This window comes from Limulus polyphemus, unplaced genomic scaffold (assembly GCF_000517525.1).
Source record: "Limulus polyphemus unplaced genomic scaffold, Limulus_polyphemus-2.1.2 Scaffold3767, whole genome shotgun sequence".
NCBI classification, from domain to species: Eukaryota; Metazoa; Arthropoda; class Merostomata; order Xiphosura; family Limulidae; genus Limulus; species Limulus polyphemus.
The window spans coordinates 13,774-38,214 of record NW_013669377.1 but is presented as its reverse complement, the minus strand read 5'-3'; the positions used below and the strand labels follow the sequence as shown (position 1 = coordinate 38,214).

The following is a 24,441-nucleotide window of genomic DNA, read 5'->3' as shown; positions in this document are numbered from 1 at the left end:
TCACCAGCATTGTAATTGAATCTTAGTGCAAAACTTTAGTTAATTGTAGAATAGGATCACATTTAATCACTTTTTTTTTAAATGTTAAAATAGAATTTATGCACATGTATCAAATGAAACCTTTCCACTTCTCCATGTTTTAGAATAGATCAGAAAATGAAAATTGTCATCATAATTCTTGGCAGGCCACAGTAAGGTTAAGGTTAGATTGGTTAATAATTACAGAAATATAAAAATTGAAATAACAATCAGATGTAGTCACTAGTTTAGTTTCTTATCGTAACATATAACATTTAAGGACAACAAAGGACTTCCAACACTTCATAGTTGTGGAGTTAGCATTTTAATAAAGCATTACTTCCTCATGTTTCCCGCTTATGCTTGCCTGTATCTCGGAGTTTCTCATGTGGCTCTTTGATTGGGAATATTCATTCTCCTTGATTTTGGGTAACTTCTGTTGATCCATTCCTTCTGGGTCTGTTCACCACCAAGGTGTCAGTCACTCCCAGACTGGGACATTGATGTGGTTCTTCATGCCCTCACTTTTCCTACATTCGGACCTCTGTCTATGTGTTCCCTGTTTCACCTCTCTTTGAAGGCATATTTCCTCCTCCTCCTACCCTGTGGGCATTGTAGGTCAGATATTTTTGCTCTTGACATTACCAAGACATTGTACCACTCCTCCTACCTTATCCTTTATCCGGATCGTACTTTCCTTCCTAAGACCTCTGCCGTTTGAAAAGGTCAGTTCTCCATTACCCCTATCTTTCTGTCCTTTATATCTCATCTTTACCCTCATCTTTCCCCAGTTACCCTAAGCAGTTGGGTTCTGCATTTGATCCAGTTGGCCAATTCTTCCTTGTCTCCTTACCAGCATGATCTCTTTCATGTTTCCTCACATGAAATCCATCACTTTACCTTTTTCTTTGCCTCTCATCTTTGTTGGCCATTAGAAGAGATTCTATGATTAGTCATGTGGATGACTCAACACACATTCATCTCCCATTACCTATGGCTATTCTACAGACTTTGGTGCAGCTGTGACATGAGATAAACCCTCACTAATGCTTTCTTTTGTTTCAGGGGACTTTGCTTCAGCTTCATTTTGCATCCCGCTCTGTGGCGAGTGGTGCCTGACCAAGTGTTGTAGTCTGTACTCGGAATGGGTTACACTTAGGTGGCTATCAACATTCACAGACATCTTGATTTCAAATCTGCACTGAAAGCCATGTTAATTCTTATACATTTTACATGGCTATGTATGCTCCCCTTGAGATGGGATGTTTCACAAGATCACTAGAGTGTGAATTTGTCGTGATAATTGCATCATAATATTTTCCGTCCCAGACCGTACCACTCACGAATGGCATGAGTAAAGCATAAGGGGATTGCTGCCCATCCCTGCCATGCCTAGGTTGAATACATCATTGTGGTCTACTTTTAAAAATAGGGTTTCATGATCACCCATTACACTGTCTCGGGTGTTGCTGTCCCATGGACTCTCCACCACACTTTTGTTCTGCCAGTGTAGAGGGAGTTACAAGATCTTTCAGATGAGTGACTATTTCCTCGGAGATGAAACGCCTAAATGCTGTTCATCCCTCTGATTGGGTGCCCTCCAACTACCCTCACGCAGATATTGGTACCCAGCGAGTGAGGTTTTGGAGATCAAGTGAACCAGTCACATAAGTCCCCTCACAGGTTTTGGGTTGTCCATCTTCCCTTCTCTACTTGTCTTCTGTTTTGTGGGTCGCAGAAGGTTTACGTGGCCTGTTTCTGTCCGATGTTTTCTCACATTGGGTGATGAGGTTGTTACCAACCTGGGATCATTTTGGGCTGGTTTCATGGTAGCGGGGATTGAGTGCATGCGATGGACTTCCCTCGGATTACAAATGACCCATTCCTGGATCCCTGACATTAGGCTACCCTGTGAGTTCCTGGAGTCAAATGTTAGATTCTCTCTTGACTCTGGGACTTGAGGTGAAGATAGAATTATCTTCATCCTACCCCTGTGAGGATGTCGGTACCCAGCGAGTGAGGTTTTGGATGTAGTTGACTTACCGAGTACAGTCCGTCACGCCCTAGCCACTCTCCACCATGGGACACACCCTCACTTGCCCACTTTCTATCATGGGATAGAATGATTTTGATTTCTGTTTAATTCCACATTGCTAAACTATCCTCTCCCATGTGGATGTGCTCCCTTTAATGTTCTGCCATGTCTGGTCCTCTTGATCATTTCAGTGTTCCTGGTGAAGAGATACCTGGTTCAGATGTGGTGCGGTACCTCTCCTCAGATCATCTGATCTATTCTTCTCATTTTGGGGGATATGCCTGTGCTTCCCTTGCACCGGTCCCTCCTCCATTTCAATGTAGGATTCAAGCTAATCTCGTGAGTGGAGGGAGAGTACCTTATCGGAAGTTATAATTTTCCTAAATGAAAATGTATTTCTGATAGGTACTTCCCTCCATTCACACTTCCTACCTGTCCTCCTCACAATCTTCTGGTGCTCGCCTCTTCAGCCAAACTTCGAAGTGATAATTCGGTAGTGCTGTGTAGAGGGAGTCACATGTGTCACGTGTTAGAAATGCTCTCCTATTGGTGGAGAGGTGACACATGGTGATTTCCATGAGACATGTTGGAACTTTGGATTCCAACAGAGGGAGGATGAAGGATTGTGGCATGTGTTTCTGTTAAAAGTTCACATATAGAGGACAGCACAAAACAAGAAAAGCTAATCTTGTGAACGGAGGGAAGTACCTATCCAATATACATTTTCATTTAGGAAAATTATAACTTATTTTGATTATAAACATATTCATCATCCCTGTAAAAAAATCAGAGAGCGGATGGGTTCTCCAGTAGGTTTGACAAATGTTTGACATCAGCAAGTCAGGAAGGTAGGAAATTCAGACTTTAGGTTTTTGTTAGTAATTTTGTATGATTTGTGTTTATAATTGACTGGAAACTGTAGTAGCCTTTTATTCAAGTTATAAATTTCTAATTTTGAGAAATTGGAGATCAGATGCATCACATGACATAGAAAAATGAAGATTAAATTTTTTAAATATTTTTTGAAATTAAGAAAGTGAAACTTTTATTAAAATTTGAATAATAAATTACATTTTCATGCTAAGTTTATCGGCATACATAAAGATGTTTAGTTAAATTTTGAATGTAACACTGCAAAAAGTCGTAACTCTGCTATATGGAAAGCGAGAAATAGATCTTATGATAATTTACAAAGTTAGGTTTTTATTTCTGGTTATTTTTCCTAACCTCTTGAGTTGAGATTATATTGTTCAGTTAGAAGTTGGAAGTTCAGTTGTGTCATTTATTAAAGTCTCGGCCCCATGTATTGAAACTGTGAGTTTGTTATGTTTAACTTCAAAAAGTTATAATAAATACTCTGATGTAACATTTCAAGCATTCTTAGTGTTAAATAAAACTTTAGTTACAAAGCAAATGTATGGAAGAAAGCCAGTTGGTTCAGTAATCTAAACTTATCCTTTTTTTTGTTCATAAAGTCATAGAAAGACTTTGAATGGATCCAAACTGACAATACATACAGTGTAACATTTACTCCAATAATCTGTTTAATAAGAAATAATTCTATATTAAATCAGGCTTGCATTAAGTTTGTAACTTTATCTTTCCCAAAATAAAACACTATTAATAGGCAGTTTTACAAACCTCTAGACATTCACATCCAGTTAATTTAATTCTGCATTTTAAAGAAAATATGAGATTTATCTTTTATTCTTTAAACTACTCTAGTAGTCCTTTCTTTGTAGTCTACAGTGAATAATCCAAAATTGAACTTATTATTCTAAAAGTCGTCTAAGAAAAGATTACAAAACAGAATTGTTTCTTTCAGTTGAAATTATGCAAGTATGTGATGAGCAGCATGTTTTTTATTTGTTTACATAAGTAGAACCTCAACACAAGGTTATATTGATTGCTCCCAGTTCCATTATTCTAATGTAACTCAAGTTTTTTTCACAATAACATTTTCATACCCCAGTCCATGACTTCATGCTTTTAAATATTATAATAGGCTTTCTAAATCAGAGACTTATCGTTATTATCCTGATTTTTACTACCTGTAGGACTTAATTAAAAGGGTTGTATAAGAGTTATAGAGCAGTGTTTCTCAATCACTGTTTACAGACCAGTGCCAATCTGTCACAACCACCTTGCCAGTCTGTGGGATTTCATGAAAAGAAACAAACAAGAAAACAAAAACTGGCAGAATATTCACATGTAAATCATAATGTTTTTCAATATACTTGCATTTCAATGGTCCATGACAGTTTAAGGAGCCAGTGAGCTGCTTTCTGGTAACAAAAAAAGATTTAGAAACTGTTAAAATGTAGTCCATTTTCAAACAGTGTAGCAGAAATGTAGCCATTAGTGCAACTAGATGTAGCTGTTTAATTTATACAAGAAACAAAGTAATGGTTTTAATTAAAGTTATAGACTGAAATATTTTGCTTCAATAAATCTTTTATAGTTTTACTGTGTGTGTAGCAGTTACTGTGTTATGATGTGTCTGTGGAAATATAAGTCTTTGTTTACTTCCAAATTATTGATCTTATTGAATTCCTATATTTTTGGAGACATTTCATGCCTAGTGTGTGTGTGCATGCTTCTATTTTTTGTTCTTTCATTCAACTACAGTATAATTTGTATTTCACTGAGAAAGACCTGCCACAAGGCCTGCTATTTAACTGAAAAAAGATGGATGTACTACTTAAAAGAAAGAAGAAAATAATTCAAATGTGGTAAGGATTTTAATATTTTTTTTAAATGAACCTTGATTTTAAAAATTGTGATTACGGAAAAATCTTTCAGAAACACTACACACCTATCCACAGAACTGATGGCTATTTTCTTGCACCACTACCATAAAGTTTTTGTGCATCCACCTAGGTTTGAATGAAATTCCCACCCTTAAAAGTATTAATGTGTACTATGCCTGTCTTTGATACAGTCAGTATGAAAAGATAACCCCTCCAACTTTAGGAGGGTGACTCATCTTCTACATGGAGTAGACTCCATTAGCATCTCACAAAGACTCATTCTCAACAAAATGAAAGAAACACACTGGAACTAGAGATGAAAGGTGGGTGGGTCTGTGAAGAGGTATCTATCTGAAATAAATTTTCAGGTAAGAAAAATATTAATTCTGATATAATATTTTACCTCTTTTAACATATATTTCCTGATTTAGTGTTGGTCTCTATATGCAAATGTTTTCACTCATCACTAGCCTTGAGGCTCCCACCTAATCTCACATGTTTTTCTCGTGATATTGTTGCATGCAAATAAGAGTGTGATAACCCTCTACCAACAGGAGTGCAACACTGCCTCCTACTGCAATTGGTTCTCTCTATACTTATTGTTCAATCATCACTTCTCAATTTGACAGTAATATGTTAAGATATGTCTTTTTTTGGTTCACATGAGATTTCTGAACATTATTGTTTGGTTGAAGTATCTACAAAATCATCTGTTGTGGAAATATTTTTTGGTTTTATTTTCACACAATTCTACCTCTGCAGATTTTGTGGCTCTTATTTTCCACAACATGAATTACACAGAGATGGTCATTTCCACACTGTCTAGTGTTGAACATCTGGACTTTGTTCACTTTAGACTGACTATCAAAATGGCTTTGGGTGCTTCTCTTTCTGTCAGGAGACATGATGGTTATTGCATTGTGGGTGGTGGAGCCTTACACCTGGCCTGGGCTGTTTTCAAATCTTGACATACTTTTCTTCTCCTATAATTCCTGTCTGTAAGCACGTGGATTTTAAGCAGTCTTTTCCTGCTGCCTAAATTTGCAAACAATTCTTTCAATGCAGATGTGGATCGACCTCAACATTCTGCATCCTTCCATGACTTTTCTTCTCAGGTTTGTTACCTTCTTTCACTCTCTTCTATTTTTTATTATTCTTTACTTTACCCTCAGAATATTATGTTTCTTCTCCTTTTCTTAATACCTGTTGAAAAGTGTTTTGTCTCAATTTCACTCTAGTGTTGGTATGCCTCATCCTCCTCAACCTTAGTTTTCAGTAATGACAGTCTCGTCATTATCTATTGTCTGGGTTCAGTAACAGTGGGGGCCCATTTGGCTTGATTTGTGGATCTGTGGATTTCTTTTGTGGCTGACCATTGGGGATACTGGTTTTGTCTGTCTTTTTTTTTTCCCTCTCTTCCCCCTTATCTTCTGTTCCTTTTCCTCCTTCAAGGGATCGTGTCTCCAAGCAGCATCTCTCTGAGCTAGTGTCAGACATTTTAGCCAAGGATACTACTGAAAGTGGTTCTCCCATCTGTTTGTCATACCCGAGTACACTAGTAATTGGTATCTAGTCATCATTCTGTCCTATCTCCGTCAGTTTCTTGACCTTCCTTGGTCTACCTTGATGAGTTTTCTTATTCTCTCCCATGGTCTTTTTCTCTGTAGCTTTGGATAACCAATATTGATGTTTCTGATGTATATTTTCAATACTCATCTCCTCTGCTTCCAGACTTTATCTTTGGTTTGTACATCACAGATGAGTTTCAAGCTCTACTTTTGGTCTGGTGTTGGCCCTGTATGTTTTTTTGTTGCACAGTGTGTGCCTTCGATCATCACGTTCATGGCTTGGGATTGAGATTCCACCATTATATAGATGAATAGTCTCTTTTATTTTCATCCCAACAGGACTCCTCTGACCATGCTCTTCTTTAGGAGGCAGCTGGAATAGATTGATTAGCGAAGCTGAAAAAGTCTCATCTCACGCCATCCAGTATCTGGTTCATTTGGGTGTGTTCTTCACTTCCCATCTCAGCAAGGCACAGTCTTATCCACAGTGTTTGTGGGCTATGGACTATTTGGTTTCCACAGCTCTGTCCTCTCCTTATCATTATACAGTCTCTGTTGGGGACTTGGACTTCCTTGGAACCCCTTATCTCTTTGGGTCATGCTCACCTGCATCTTTTACTGTGGATTCTACACAATAAACGGAACCTCTCTTGGGATCTCTTTTCCAGAGTGGCCCCAATCCAGTGTTTTTTTTATGGCTTTGCATTTGTACAAGAACTTCATACATTGATTCCTATTTGGGTCTTATGTTCTGCACACATTGGCACTGATAGTGAACTCATTTGTCAGGAATGGTCTGATCTCTTCCTTTGTTTTTACCCCCTATTAATTTCCTTCCACGAGTTCTATCCCTTATTCAGGATGCTATTTCTTGGGCCATTCTGGTGGCACCGTATTGCCAGCTCATTCATAGTTTCCTCTGCTGAACCTCTTCATTTTTCACTCTCCCTTCTTCTTCTGCCTTCGCTTCCATTCAGATGTGCTGTTACTCTAGCTTTATGTGTGGAATTTATCCAGTCGCTTGCAGGATGATCACGATTCTTTTTTTCCATATGTAACCATCTTTCTCTCTCATTCTGTTTGCCTGTCCTCCTTAGAAGTTTATCAGTGAGAGTGGTGTATTTATCATCACTGGTCTCTGCTTCTATCCTTCTCACCTTCTTGTCCTTCTGTGGCTCATCTATTTGTGTTATTCACATGGCTTTTTGACCAGGGCTGGTCAGTCTTGACTATTGCTGGTTACCAAGAGGCTCTATCAATTAATGTTTAGTTGTCCTGTTACATTGGGTCTTTTCCTCCCCAGCCCTTCTCATTCTTCTAGCCTTCCTGACTGGATCCTTAATGTTCTTCATGCTTTTACTCTATCTTCCTTTGAACCTTTTGTTTGTTCCTTATACCATCTGTCCCTTAAACTGTATTTTCTTCTCCTCCTCACCTATGGTCATCAATGTTCTGAATTGTATGCTTTCAGTTTTTCTTGCTTTCTGTTACTTCTTTAGTGTTTTCTATCTGGATCTTGCTTTTCTCCATAAACTGTCTGTAGTATATAGGGTTATAATGCATTCACCCCTATATCTCTTCCTTCCATTACTTGTATTTTTTCCATTCAGATCCCAATTGCTTCCTCTGTCCTGTTCATGCAGTCCATTGTTAATTGGCCCACACTTCTTCCTTTCATGGAATTCTTCATCCACTCTCAATATTTCTCTTGTTACTTCCACTGGATGGATCAGACAGCTTATCCATTTAGTGTAATTTTCATTGGATGGAGAAGCATGTTGGTGTTTCCAGCTGTTTTCTCATCAAATTCATCACCAAACTCACTCATTAGCTGCTCACTTCCATTGTCTGTTGGAGAATTTTTGGGTTAACATTTGAATGACCTCTCACACCTGTGTTGCACACAATCTCCATCACCTGTCTGTTTCTTCCTCATCAGGCTATGGACTGCCTTCAGTCACTATTCTTCATACATCATACCATCTCTGACTGGAGAAGTCTTTCTTTTGTTTTTACTCTTTTTTCTTTTTTTTACAAAGCCCTGACAAATGTTGCCTGTCAAGGTATGCTTAACCAAAATTTCCACAGTGTAGGAACATTTTGGCCCAGTTAAGCATTCACACATGAGATGGGATGTTCCACAAGCTTGCTTGAGGTATCTTCTTGGTGCTTATTCTCCTGAACAAGGCCTGATTTAGACTTTACCCATTGTTGGACCAGCATGAGTAAAGCAAGTAGGGGATTCTAGCCTATCCTCCATGCCTAGTTTAAAAATCTAATGCTGGTTTGCTTTTAGAAATGGGATTTTTGTAGTCACCTGTTTTATTGTCTTAACCCTATCGTATTGACCTACTTACATAAAAAGTATGTGATGTAACTCTCATGAGAAATCTCTTTCCAAAATCAAACTAGTGGATGAAATTGTTTGAAATTTGACAAGAAATTTTCTAAAGCTATTTAGTTCCACTATTAGTTCTACTATTTTTAATGAAAATTTGTTATTTCATGCAGTTATTTGCCCTCGGACTTTTAACAGTTCACCTGCAAGGTGCTTTTTATACAAAGTATAAAAAATACTATTTCTTATCTTACAGTTTTCATATTTCATTTGCATAATCTCCACAACCTCATAAATTAATTTCAAAAGTTTTTTAAGGTCAAATGTTTATATTTAATTTTCTATTTTCTCTACCTTATCACTAACTCTAAATATCATCATCATTATCATACATTGCAAGGAAGTTTTTTAAATCAAGAAATAGAAATATGTACATACCTTTGAACTCTCCATTGTATAATCTTAAAATATCTTCATTTGGTCATATGCAGTTTCACATTTTGTACCTTTTCATTTATAGTTTATTTTTAATGTTTTATTTTTCTTTCCAATTCTTTATATTTTATAATTTATGAAGAAACGTCACTTCGTTCTTGTGGACCATCATAAAGCTATGATCCTCAGTTTCTCCTTAGCCTGATGCGAAAAGGTTAACTGTCTCTATATCTATAGCATATTTAGTGAGAAATCACTGTAAGTGCTATAGACAATCAAGCAGTCAACAATACTACAGGCAGTTACATACACCCCATGATGAAAACTGTGCATCAATTTCAAATTAACCACTGGTGGATTATAGTGTAAACTGAGCACTTTCTAACGACTATATACACTTGTGTCAACTAACTACATTGTAAATATCACGATAAAGTATAGAAGGTGGGCATGGCACCCATCAAGGGTTGGCAAAATTTATTGCTCTTTTTAATGCATGCAGCCAAAAGACTCTGTGTCTTATGTGTCAATAGTTCAAATAGATGTACATTACTGTCTAGACACTCATGTACAAGATAAAGCATCTATTTCAAAATATCCTCTGTGATAATTAAGAATTTTCATAGCATGTGAATCACATGAGAAGAACATTGCAGTTTAAATATTGTTTTTTAAACATTTTTTTGAAACAAAGGAATTAAAACTTATATAACATAAAAATTTAAATTATAACATACAAGATTAATTTCATTGACACACATGGATAGTAAAGTGATTTAATTAAATTTTGAATGTAACTCAATAACATGAGCAGAAAGGAATTTAAAAATGGCATTGTTATGATTGGGTTAAGGTGATGCATTCCTATGGACTCCCCACTGTGTTTTTATCCCCCTCTTTTTCTCCTTGTGGAGCATGGAAGTCTTTGCCACTCATTGTTTCTTAGCCACTGGAATGGTGAACCATGGAGGATGCCACCTTAATGTGACCAAGTCCACTCAGTAAAGAGTAGGGTGGTGGTGTTCTGTCTGTGTAGTACAGTTTACCCCTCTGGCTGGCTTTCTTCCATACTACTGCTAACTGGAAATCAGGTTCTCCCATGTGGTCTTCACTCAGTTGCTGGGCAGATGTTACTTTCCTGTTCTGCCATTACTGGGCTTGAGATGAAGATGGTAGGGATGCTCCTTCTAGTGTGGCCCAGAAGCTGAATTCCTGGTGCTGCCTGATCTGATGTGCCTTAGCCACACTACACACACATATAGCACTTCCGAGAGCTTGATGCAGGTTTTGGACTGTGCTTGTATCTTCTGCCTATTCTTTCTACCCTTCCCTTCCTTTCTAGTGAAGAGTGTACCTTGATACAGATGAGGTGCTGTCTCCCACGAGTGTACCCCCTATACTGTTCCAAGGTATAGGGTGTTGCACTTCATAGGTTATCTTCAGGCACTTCTTGAAGGGTGAACATCTAAGTAAAATTTTACACTGGGATTTTATCTAGTTGTGAGTATAGAGTACAGAAGTTAACATTTTATAGCACTGAAAATGCATTTCTGATATATACTCACCTATTCTCCCACTTCCAGTCCATCTTACTTTCTTGTCTAATCTTAAACTGATGATTAAACAATAAATGTAGAGGGAGATAGCTGCATTAGAAGGTGGTGTCACAATTCTATTGGTGAATGGCTGTCACATGCTCATTTGTATGCAACAACACAGCAATATCATGTGGAAATACATGAGATTAGGTGAGAGCCTTAAGGCAAGTGGTGAGTGAAAATGTTCTCATATAGAGGGCAGCATTGAATCAGGAAAACTAGATGTGAAAGGAAGTGAGTGTCTACCAGAAATACATTTTCATTTTTGAAAAATGTTAACCTTCAGATATGCTGCTCACCTCTCCTAGAACTGAGAGCTAGAATCTTACATTGTAAAGAAAGAAAATTAAAAGAAGATTAGCTTCTCTCTGATCATATACTGTCAGAAAAGGAAAAGTCACAGAAAGTGTCACCAACTTAGGGAGGGTGGCTAGTGGAGCATCACTCAGTAGGAGACTGTATAAATCTTATGCTGGGAATACTTTTCATCAGTGGTGCAAGATAATAGCTATCAGGGCTGTGAAGAGAAAAGTTTTATCTGGAATACGTTTTTAAGAAAGGAAGGTGTTAACATTACAGAAACATTTATAAATATGTATCTTGTGGGAATTTATTTCTTTTATAATAGATATCTTTTTCAGGTCTTAGGTAATGAGTAATATTAACGATCACTTAAAATAAGTCAATAGAAGTGTTATTAAGTTAGAATGACCGAAACTGAAAAAATACTGCATTTTTTTTTTGGATTATTATTTGGATCCACATCACCATGTACAGGGTTTTTGCAATAATCAGACAAAAAATAATTAGTGCTGAAATGCATGAAACAATATGGTTAAAAATAAATAAATAAGATATTAAAATTACAAACTGACCCTGAAAGCTATAGATAGATACTTGGAGAAAAAAAAAGAAAATTTAGTCAGGGTTGTTTAAGCCAACATGGTTGTCAGGACTTCAGGATAGGTTAGTTGTGCAAACCTGTTATGAATATCTTCTCTAGGTATTATTTTCTATGTAACAAGTCAGAACCATGTAAAACATCTTGCATTAAACAACTTCATCAGCATGCAAAGAATTTAAGCATAGTTAAAATTAAGTTCTTTAAAGGTCAGCCACACTTTTTCACTAGCACCTTGACATAAGGTTCTATTCTGATACAATATCTTATCTCCTCTCACAAAATAGCATTTCTTGACTAGCCCTGCCCTCTTTTGGTGCAAATTTTGAATGCACCCATTAGTCTTCCACCTTCCGCTTCTACATATCCACATGCAAATAATCATGCAGTAGCTCTCCATCAATAGGAGCACAACACCACTCCTGTCATAACCAGCACCCTCTTCACAGACGTGCTAGTTTTTGCTCTCAAATTTAAAGCATTTTCCATTATACTACTAAGTTAATATTTACTTTTTTTTACTGTTTGTTTAATTTTTGCATTTTGGAATTGTGGAAGGGTGTTTTTTCACACTTTTCTTACTTTTTCAGGGGCTTTTTTGACTAGTGTATTGTGGATCCCACTGTGTGGCAAGTGGTGTCTAACCAGGTATACTTCTTTTTTAGAAAATTCGCACTGTCCATCCTGTGACCATGTTCGATGTCAATTACATTGTGGCCCTTCCTATTGCAGACCTGATGTATAATCCCAGATGCTGCCAGGTGTTGGTTGTGTGTCTCCATTTTATTGTTATCTCTGAGTAAACTATTATAGAGATGGGGTGTTCCGTAGGACTGCTAGTAGTTCTCTCTAGTGGTTTTTTGCTTCATAGATATGTTTGTCCCATACTGTACACTCATGGACTAACATGAGTAAAGCAGACAGAAATTGCTGCCCATCTCTGATGCTCCATGGCATTGAGATCTTCCTATTGCAGACCTGATGTACAATTCCAGATGCTGCCAGGTTTTGGTTGAATGTGGTAGCTCTGCTTTTCAAAATAAGGTATTGTAGTTATCCATTGCACTGTCTCCAGTAATACAGTCCTCCAGATTCTCCAATGCATTTTTCTCCACTTTCTTCTAGTGGAGTGTGAGAATCCTTTCCAGTTCCTAGCCACTGGGGTGGTGGACCATGGAGGCCTGTCCTCCTGTGTGATGAATCATACCCCTCAGTTGAAAGTAGGGCAGTGACATTCTGCAGGTGTCGCTGGCATATTGCACTTTATACTGTAGACCTTATGTACAATTCTAGTTGCTGCAAGGTTTTGTTTGTAGCACTTCACTGTATTCCTGTGTATATATCTGACTGAGTGTTTTTTCCTACCATGGCATTCCTCCTTCCTACCTGGTGGGTCTGGTATTGGTTGGAGATAGCCCATTAACAATTAAAATCATGTGTCGATGGCATGATGCTATTTTTACCGAGGACCTGATATATAATTCCAGATGCCACCAGGTTTGATTGAAGTACTCCCCCACGTCACAACGATATATTTATAGTTGCGATTTGCCCTTTAGAGTGAGACTTCCTCCTACTTACCATCATTCGGATGTACATTCCTGGTGGGTGTGGTGTTGGTTGTAGATGGTCCAGCTAAGTAATTCATCATATGTGTGCTGGCTGGTATTCCTCCTCTTACAGTGGAATGCATGAAACATGGCCACTGCTGCTAGGTTCTGGACTGGAGTAGCACCCTAGGTTTGTGGTCCCTCTTCCTACCATCTGCTGGATGTCAGTTCCCAGCAGGTCTGGTGTTGGTTGTAGCTGGATGCAGCATGTTTTCCCACTTGTGTATGGCTGGATCTCATCCTACCACGAACTTGAAGTACCATACCCATTGCCATCAGGTTTTGGACTGGAGATGTCATCATGCCGGGGCTATCCACCTTCCTACCATCTGCTGGATGCTGGTTCCAAGTGGATCTGGGTTGGTTGTCTTGGAAACATGTGCATGTGGAGGCAGATTTTGGTATGATAGCTAGTCTTTCCCACCAGTTCCCATTTTGAGTTGAACAGGATCTGATGTACCATTCCAGATTGGATGAGGTCAAACTACCACTATGGTCTGTTGTGGCCTAGCCACTTAACACCCAAAAGTCCCATTCATTGGTCACATATATTCTAAGATTCCAGCATGTTTTTCCTCCTTTTATGTTTGCAACACAGTCATAAAATGGGTGAAGAGTATACCCAGATCAGATGTGACGTGGTCTCTCACTGAGGTGTGATGTTTTCTCTTTTGGTTCAATACCTCCTGGTCTCTCTTTGAGTGCTTCCTAAAGGGGGATAATTTTTTATTGGCCCTCCATCAGCTCAATGTGGGGTTATAGCTATTTTATGAGTGGGGGTAAGATATTTCCTACACTGAAAATCTATTTCTGATAGATACCTATCTTATCTCCCATTTCGCACCAAGCCTCCCGACTTCCGATGATATATGGTGTGGGTGAAGTGATAAACAAGTGCAGATGTGAAGAGGGCACTGGTTACGATAGGGGAGTGGTGTATTGCTTCTGTTGGTGAAAAACTGCTGCATGATCACTTGCATGTGAATATAAAGAAGTGAGAGTTGGAATGCTAGTGGTGTGCATTAAAAATTTGTGACAATAAAGGGCAGTGCTAGTTGGGAAAAGCTAATTTGTTTAAGGAGGTAAGTATCTATTGGAAATACATTTTCAGTGTAGGAAAATGCTAATCTTCATCTGATTAACAAAGTAATTTTACTGTTATTTAATACAATGACTGAGTGACAAAAGCTGAAATCTTTGGTTACTCAAACTGGCATCATGTAACCATCTTGCAGCCTTTTTACAATTAATGTTCCCTACTGCTGTTACAAGTGATTTTACACTGAGTGTTAAGAAGTATCATTCACAATTTCAGATGATCTTGATCCATACTTTTGTGCTTAATTGATTAACTCTCCATATATGGGCTCTGTCATTTTGACCAACCTTGTAACTGCCATGTAACTATAAAAGTATGCACACTATAACTTTAAGTATAACTATAACTTTTAGTAAATATTAGAAGTCTTTTGAAAACAAGAAATATATTTTTTAATGAAGTTTTTTTCTAAAGATTTGTCTTTCAATTTACAAAGCCTTTATTGAGGCAGTTTGAGCATAAAGTGATTTTTTATGTTTAAAATAAAATTTTTTTTGTCATCTTACAGTTTCTAATTTAATTTACATAAGCTTTAGAACATTTTAAATGAATATCAAGTTTTTTTTAGTAAAATGTTAATATTTTATCTGTTGTTTTCTCTATCCTAACACTAAATTTATGAAAATCAGCAGTGAAGGGTAAAATGAAAAGTTGAAAAATATACAAAATAAATCTAAATCACCCTTTGTTTTTTTTAGATTGACTACATATTGTAACAGATTATTTATTCTTACAGCTAAAGCTAATAATTTTCAAAATTGCTACTCAATTAATTTTTTTTGCTTTTTAGCTGTATTGTAAAACCTCTTAAGAGTATGGCAAAAGCTATTATCACAGTAGAACAGCTTTATGTAAACAAACGATCAAGTTACTAGTACAGTTGTCCAACTATACAATCATGTATGTGATATGCACATGCTATCATGAGTATGCTGTTTATTTAATTTTTGTTTCATATAAGTTTTTTATTTAACCTTTATTATACATCTCTTATTTTTTCATTTGAGTAATTTTTATAACAGTAAATGCAAAATATACATGTAAAACAAGAAGCTTGGTACTTACTTCTGGGCTTTTGGCAAAACTTAAAACTACTTTTTTTGTAATAATGGTAGAAGTACAGAAGATATAATGTACTAAAACTACTGTAATTTAACTGGTTTTCTAAGTAAGCTATAAATAAATTAAGTAATTCCATTAGCTAGTTGATATGAATACCACAATGGTAGACAAAGAAACTGGGGTAAGTAATTTAAAACCTGTCATCAGAATGAGCTAGCTCAAAAAAATCATTAACTAAAAATCTTCTTTTTTTATTGTTTTAAATATTCTAAAATCAAATGTCGGAGAGAATTATTAACATTTTTTAAGGGTAAAATGTGATAGTGGGAGTGTGGAATGTAACATTGACTTTCTTGCCTATATTTTAGTAAACCAAGAAGCTTGGAGGCTATAAGTTTACATTGTGGCTCAGAAATATCTGTACTATAAAGAAGAAAGATCCACCTTTTGAAAATGCTCGGGTTATCGGGTTTTATCATTTTATATTAAGACTTATGGAACCAATATGTTTTTCTGATGTCATGAATATAAGTGTGTAATTTATGACAAACTGAGAAGATCGTACAGGGGGGAAAAGAACAACTAAAATCAACTATTTAGAGCAAAAGAGTGTCACATTATACAGAGAAGTGAAGATTGAAATTTATTTAATTATTTCCTTATGAAATTAAGAAATTAAAACTTATATTAACATTTCAATTATAAAGTACATTTTGATGCCAAGTTTATTAACACATATTTATAATAAATTTGTTTGATTGAATTTTGAATGTAATGCTTTAAAAGGTCATGACAATGCACTCTTTGATCCTACACAATGTTTGAAGGTCAAGGATATTTTTACTTCACAAAGTGAATATACCATTCATTGTGATGGGGGAGAGAGAAAAATTGACATTTTTGTTTGACACTGGTCAAGTTTCTAACAACACTGATATTTATGCAACATGCAACGACTAATGATGGAGCAAACAAAACCTTACAAAAAGAGGGACTACCCTTGAAAGATTTAAAGGATCTCTGTGCTGATGACCCATTGTGAACATTGCAACTGAAAGAATGGTCATTGAAATGCTTGTTGAGATTGGTACACTTGCAGAAGTCACCATTGGATATTATAGTCACAATCCTTCTGGGAAAGGGTTGGATACTTATGGCAATAGTGTAGGAGAACTTGCTACAGACTTGTGTTATTAGTTCAAGCACTCAACAGCAAAAAAAGATTTTCAAGAAGCTCAGCAAAAACTACAGCTGGATAAGCACTTTTTTGTCAGACATGTCCAAGCCATAGATTGTTCACCATACTTCCATCACTACAGCTAATTCTTGAACAGTTGCAGGCTGTGAAAAGTACTTCAAAGAGCTCCATAAAAGAGGTAAATAGAGTGTACAAGAATAGGAAAGTCAGAAACAAAATAGAAGATAAACAAATTGTTCTCATCTATATGCCTTTTTTCATTTTCAATGGAACTAATCTTTCATCAGTTTCTGGAAATTTTCTAGACCAAATGCTCAGTGTTTCACATCTCTCCTTCTGACAAGGTTAGGTCACTGATGAGGAGAATCATCAAAGCAAGTAGAACTGAAAACAGATTCTTCAAGAAGTTGAAGTCAGAAACAACATTGTCGTAGTGATGATGAAATGGATAGTGGGATACCAACCAGAACTGCACTTTCAAGCCTGAAACATGATCAAGAAAAAATGCCTATGTTGGGCATTAAAATGTTTTCCTATTGACAGTAAACTGCTGAAACAATTGAGTAGTGTTCATTCAGACTCTAAAAAGGATAAAAGCTCAGAAAAAGCCATTATTCTTATTGCCACTGATTGTCTCAAGCAGGGAGAGGAAAATTATGGTATTTTTGTAGTAGACCAGTTAGAGAGTATATCTGATGGAGTTACAATGGGGATGAAAATAGAGTAGACTTTCACTAGAGTAAAGTGCTTAAGATGAAACTGTATGGAAGAATCAAAGTATAATAGTCACTGGTGCATTAGTCATTATGTGGTATATCCAGATGAAACTTAATTGTGTTTAGAGGTATATCGGATAGTTTCAGTATATAACAAGAGATTCACATAACTTATCGGGTATGAAGTATGAATTTGTCGATGTGAAATGGAACAGCAAGACTGGACAGAAGGTGAAACAAAATGAATGATGTTTATTATTACAATGGAAAACAAACGCAGTGTATGTACTTGCTGTTATCTACATGGGGCAGTAGCTTTTATTGGCTCTTCTCTGTTCAACTCTTTAAGCTAAAACCATATACAGAACTGTTTAAATGCATTGTTCCTTAGTTCACAAGAAACCTTGCATTTACCCTGAGTGACAGGTGCTACCCATATGACTAGTTATTTTTATTACAACATAAGTGGCACCATTACCTATAGATATCACTTGAAAAACCATTGGAGGACACTGCTATTGATATCTGTACACAATATGTCATATTAAGGTATGTTCTTCTTGGGTGGTAATAGGTACCATCTACTTTTGAGAACAACAAAGGAACAAAGGTAACTTGAAACAAGATCAGCAGTTTTTCTCAACCATGTGTAATGAGAAAGCTGCATTTATTCATAATAAAGAATGAGTTCAGAATATATTATAATATTACAAGAATATTGAAATACATGATATATATACATATATCACAGTACCATATGGGGATGCTGATGTGGAGCAAATATTACCTGCTAACAATAGGACTGTTACTCCTGAAAGAAGGTCCTTGTCAACTCCAGTGATTATAGTATTACATGTTACAAAAGATATTCTAAAGTGATAGAAAGGTCCACACATGGTGTCCTCACACCAAAGTTAATCCAAGCAACTAGGCAGTCATGTGCAGCGTATTCTTATGTAACACCTGCATGCAGAAAAAGGAGACCAAAAGTTGAAAAAGCCAGTGCCCTCATATTTCCACCTTGAAAACATAGAAAGAAAGAAAAAAATAATCTTGGATAAAGAAAAGTGGCTTTCTAGTAATAAAAAAGAAACAACACGAAGCATTAAAACTGGTGAAGTTCCATTCAAAGAATCCAATGCAAAACTTGAATGAGCAGTTAAGGCAGAACAGCAAAAGCTTTATTATCTGGCATGTACCAGTCTTAGGCAGTCTCAGAAAGGTGAAAATTCCAGTTATGAAAGCATTTTCTTTGTAATATTTTACAAGAAAAATTTTGATCCCTGTTAATATAATGTACATCATCTGTGATAATAACAGTTTCAAACAATAATAAATGTTATAAAAATCCTTAAACTACATAAAAACATTTATAAGTACAATATTTTAAGTGTAAGTCACAGTAACAGGCAGCTAAAGACTGAGTCTTATTGGCAGGAAATAACATAAAGCCACAGAAATGCCACTAAACTATATAAAATGATCATTTTTTTTATTTTGAGGTATTTAACTTTCATATTACAAAAGCTTTCTGGATTCAAAGATGCCAGATAAAGTTTTTATTGTACATTAATTAAGCATTCACTACTCAGATCATGCTAGAAATGGCAAGAAAAAATAAATACAAGAAAAATATTAGAAGTTGACTGCTGAGAAAATCTACAGAATCAAAGATAAGCATTTTGTTACAGAACTATTCTTTGGCACTTTCTAGAAAAATCAAACTGAAAAGGAATAGACTAAATCAGCTTTGTATGAGACCTTTACTTGGTAACGGCAGTAATTCAATAATCTGTTGGTTGAGACATTAATATGCAAAAGTAATATTAATTCCAGAGTTATGTACATTTGAATGCACAGTATTGAATGCTAACCAGATATTCTTATATCTCACTTGTCTGTTTGCTCACTGAGAGTTTTTTTATTTTTGTTTGATAAAGAACACAATGTATCTTTTATGTTCTTTTACATTTACTCTTTGCTTTCTGACTTCCTTAATTAAAGTTAGACCATTGTATGTTATACTGTATTTGTTGTGTTTTATGGATTTGTAGAATATGTCATGTGCTATCATAATCATAGAATTTTTTTTACTATATAGCCTAATGTTTGTGTAATCTAATAATTGTTGATTTACTGCTTGCTAAGTTCCAAAAGTAATTAATATAGTACTAGCTCTATGTTCGAGGTGTATTTATATATATATATATATATACCTGCTTAATTTAAACTCAGATTAAACATAATATTTCCTTCTCAGTTTTAGTAATTTCATATAAAATAAACACAACTGTAAGTTTGAATACTCTAATAAAGTGTTGCTTTTTTAGGTGAAAAAAAACCTGTTCAGGTTAAAATTCTACTCCGAACTGTAATAAACTCAGTGCAGCCTCACATCATCATAGAAAAATGTGGCTTGTGGCAGGTCCTACCAGTGGATTAGCCTCATCAGCTAAGTACTCACTAGTATTTAATAGCTAATTTCAACATCTTAATGGTAAAATCATTCAGATGAAGGTTTTGATCATTACAGGTATTGGGAAATAATTTCTTTATTTTCCTGTAATTTTGTGAAAAGAATTTGGTTAAAAATTGATATATTTTATGAGGCCTGCAATTATACATTAGGGTAACTATTCTTTGTAATATCAATCATTTTCCCCCCACATTTTTTTTTTATGATTTTTCTTCAAGATGGCCCTCTCAAAACTACAAGTACATCAGATGTTTTGCTCGAACAAAGACAGCGAGGAGCTTGGTGCATGTGGAGGAGAGCCAGTACCAGAAAAATCAGTGCTGCCAGATGAGCCAAATAGAATTACCTTTAAATGTCCTTACTGTTCATTGAAGGACTTGAATGTTCATAGCTTACGTGATCACTGCAGTCAGAAACATGTGGGGGAAAATATGAATGTGGTAAGCCATAGATATACATTTATAATTGTTCATTAACACAGCTAATGTTGACTAACTATTATGGAATGAGTTAATTCTTTCTGTACGTAAGGGAAATTTTTATTTATTGTAATTTTTATGATTTTTCTTCAAGATGGCTCTCTCAAAACTATAAGCACATTAGATGTTTTGCTTGAACAAAGACAGATTTTAGTGCATGTGGAGGAGAGCCAGTACCAGAAAAATCAGTGCTGCCATTATTAAACCATTATTTGACAGAAGTTTGTGTGTACGCTTATCCATTGATAACTGGTGAACTGCTGAACCAATTGCCTCCAAACCCAGCATATATCCTTAGGCCCCCTAGGGAGTGACATAGAGAGTGAGTGTTTGGATTTGACCCTTCTGTGTTATCCCTAGGGGCCAATATAGTGTATGACTTCCCATGCTTTAAATGAGTACGTCACTAGTAAGCCATGGATGCCTGCTGGAAGGGGCAAAAGGAGACATTTACCCCCTCACCTCTACATTTCACAAAAAAAGTGCATGTATTATGATGTAAATTTAACATCATAGGTGAACTAAATATTTCAATAATTTTTATTAAAGCTGTAAATTTGTGTTTGTGTTTAAGCACACATAACACATATTTTTTAGTCTGTTGTCTTATACTGTAACAGCTGATCCCCTATATACATGTTTTGTCCCCCTTGAATATATTTCTGTGGGCACCCATGTAGTTAGCAGTGTTTACAGATTTTGACTGCGCCAGAATGATATTTGTATATTAATAGTAAGAATAATGTAAGCCTTTTATTTTGTTGTTAGTGACATTTTTTTTATTAGAGGGAAAGCTACAACAATGATTCAACATTTTTAAAAATTTAAGCTTAGTGCTAGCTTTTAAATACTTTTAAGTAATTAATTAAAATTAACATCATAATTGATTTTTAACAAACTTCTCTTTATAGAAAGTATTAGTTCTAGACTAGCCTCAGGGTTTGTTATGAAATTGGCCTTTGTCATGAACACTGTTCAGGCAGGAAAAGGCTCGTACTTTTATTTGTTAATATGATAAAAAAAAAATTGTACATGCAGCAATTCACAGAGATATAATTTCTGTGCTATTAAATACTTAAGCTGTGAGAAGTTGCAAACTTAAATGTTAGATGATATTTTGGGGAAATTAGATGTAGGAGGTGTTGCCACACGTCACATATACATCCCCAGTCATGGAGGACATAATATGTACATTATATAGGACATCTTGGGTTTTCCATGTTCAGCACTTCCAGCATCAAAATCGTTCATCTCTTTATATGCTACTCACTTTTTGTTTCTGATGCTTGACCATATTATTGTGCTTTTTTGTCTTACTGAATTGTATTTTTAAGTTTACATATGATTCACAGACTTACTTTGAAATGATAATTGATGATTTGTTAACAAATAGAAAGTTCAAAGATTATTTACTTTCATATAGAAGTTTGTAAGTTTCACACAATTATTTTCTATAGTTTCATTTTTCCAGGTACACTGGTATATGTATAACAAAATGGTTAATTTACAATTGTACACCACCATTTAGGCCTACTTGAGGTAAGAACTGTAAATATTTGTAGCTAAGCATATCTGATGTAATATGAAACTCCAATATTGAAATTAATATCTGATTTTATTCACATTCTAATCAAATTGGAATTTGGTAATACACTATGAATTCACCTATTCAAAACTGAATCAAGTTCCTGACTATTTGTTAAAATATATATAACACTTAATACAAGTACATATTTTGATAGACTTCTCAACAACTTAATGACACAATATGATCACTGTATATTAAAAATTCAAATAATGAAATATTTCAATGTAGATTGTAAACAAACCTAATAGACAAGTACATTAAGATACTATTGTGTATTATTTTCAATGCTGTATTTTTAAGGTGAATTTTTTTCCCCTTACTGAGTCATTTAATTCAGTTAGTAAATAAATGATAATTTAAATGTTCATATTGTATACTAGAGGAAATTTTAGTATTAGGTGATAAGTACATGGCATCTAGAATTTTCTTTAAAGTTTGGAAATGAATTGAACAACATTAAAATGTTGAATTAGGATAGTGTAGTTATTGGACAGATGTTAGTTAGTAAGAAAGTTTGCATTTATGCTGTATTGCATTTTTTGTGAAGTTAAGCCTATTGCTCCTCGAGCAAAATAAAATTCCTTTAGTTTCAGCAGATCATATTGATGTATCACATGTGTATAGCAGGCACATGTCTGTGAAAATTGAAGATTATAATCAGACAAACTTTTTCATTTATACTGGATGTTGCATTTTGAAAATATGTAAATACAATTTCTAAGTATGTGTAATATTCTTTGCTACAGGAGGTTGTTAATAATTGTAATTAAGCTTAATTTAATTTTTTTGTAATATTTACACCAAAATAATGATTATATGGTATTTCTCCTACTTTTCACATTTATTAAATTGAGTTGTCTGGTTTTTAATATCTTAAGAAATTGGTGGTAAGCTAGTAAAAAATGTAAACATATCCTGACTGGCTGCTTCCATTAGTAATGTAAGAAATGGTTAAATGGATGTTTTGTCTTAGTTATTCAATCTTTGCTTAATGATATAGGTTTATTTATTTATTAATAACCATTAAACTTTATTCTGTATTTACTTATCTGAAGTTATCTTTATAGGTTTGTCCTGTCTGTGCTTCCATGCCATGGGGTGATCCTAAGAAAAGAAGTGCTAACTTCATTGTTCATCTTAATCTTCGACACAAGTTTGAATATGAATTTTTTGTTGTAAGTCCCACTCATTTATAATTTATTAGTGATATAAAGCATTGAATATTCTGCTTCTTTAAGTACTTTTTAACATTTACTGCACTAGGTATCTTTAGCATGATTCAATGCATCAAATTTAATTTATCTTTGAGGTGAAACATTGAAATTTCTATTTAAAAGAGTGCTAAAGCAACTTTTTAAATTAAGTCTTAGACCACTATTAACCATTTTTGTGGCTGCCAACACTCTCAATATGGGCTCATCCAATTTGATCAACCATGTGACGTTTTTGTACTTGTTTAAAGTCTTTAGAGATTTAATACTTATAACTCTCAATATAGTGGGTATATCTTCCCGAAATTTGGCAGTCTTTCACATATAAAAAGTCATATTTCTTAGTGAAGTATTGTTAATAAAATAAAATAATGATTTGTCCATGAATATATTGAGTATTTATTTGGAATAGTCCATGCGCAAAGTAATTTTCATGTTAAAATTAAAAATACTTTTCCTCATATCAAAAATCTCAAATTTTCTTGTGTAATCCCTAAACCTTCTAAATGCATTTCAAATGTTTTTTCTCAATAAAACGTTATAGTTTATCTGTTAATTTCTCTACCTTATCTCAAAACAGGATTGGTCAATTTGACTGACCTTGTAACCACCAAAAAAAAAAAAATCGAAATAAACGTAAATTACCTTTTTTCTTTCTAGAATGACTTCAAATTGTAACATGAAACTACATTTATTTATCCTAAGTAGCTCTAAGTTTTTAACAGTATACATCTATTTATAATTAATATTTATTGTTTTATTGCCTTTTGAACTGTATCTAACTGCTATCCATGCCATTATAAGTTGTAACTTACTCGGAGAACATGCAGGTCACGTTACACTATCGAATTACAATTTACATTATCCACTAGCTGCTCACGTGTGTGCGTCATGAACCATTTTATTATATTATTATTATTATGAATTATTTTACCTAATCTAGTCTTAAATAACTTTAAAAGATCCGTGGTTTAAGGTTTTAGTTACTTTTATAATTATACATAAAGAAAAAATATGAAAAGCAAGAAATAAAATACTTAACTAATCTTCTTTTTTCTTGCTGTAGGGTTTCAAAGAGAGTTAACCCTAATTTTTTATACTACGAATAGTAATGCATTTAATAATTTTTACTTAATTAAATAATTCACCAAAGAATATAAACATGCAAAAAGTAGACAACTTCTCCTAAATCTCAAAACTGACAATTATCTGTTCAGATCACAACATTATATAATAAGTCATTTTATAGATGAAAACATTGACTTTTATTTGGTTATAGGTAATATATAATGAAACGTAAGAGAGAACTATCAACAAATTTTGAAAGAGAGGATGTGATAGGTGGGTGTGGCAAGAGGG

The 24,441-nt window shown here is 34.9% G+C and overlaps 1 protein-coding gene and 2 long non-coding RNA genes across 3 annotated transcripts in view; 2 read left to right on the top strand and 1 right to left on the bottom strand.

The window, feature by feature from the left end:
- Nucleotides 1–24,441, top strand: part of LOC106470004 (RING finger protein 166-like) — a 41,977-nt gene that overhangs the window by 10,461 nt on the left and 7,075 nt on the right. The window contains exons 3-4 of the mRNA XM_013930524.2: nt 20,023–20,244; nt 22,939–23,046. Coding sequence (XP_013785978.2) covers nt 20,023–20,244; nt 22,939–23,046 — 330 coding nt within the window. The remainder of the gene's footprint in view (nt 1–20,022; nt 20,245–22,938; nt 23,047–24,441) is intronic.
- On the bottom strand, nt 297–11,631 carry LOC111088437. The gene is made up of 3 exons (XR_002612963.1): nt 11,618–11,631; nt 8,277–8,279; nt 297–380 (listed from the first exon to the last, which is right to left on the bottom strand). It is a non-coding gene; the product is annotated as an uncharacterized LOC111088437 (long non-coding RNA).
- Nucleotides 2,617–20,016, top strand: LOC111088436. Its single transcript, XR_002612962.1, has 3 exons — nt 2,617–4,785; nt 15,783–15,875; nt 19,659–20,016. It is a non-coding gene; the product is annotated as an uncharacterized LOC111088436 (long non-coding RNA).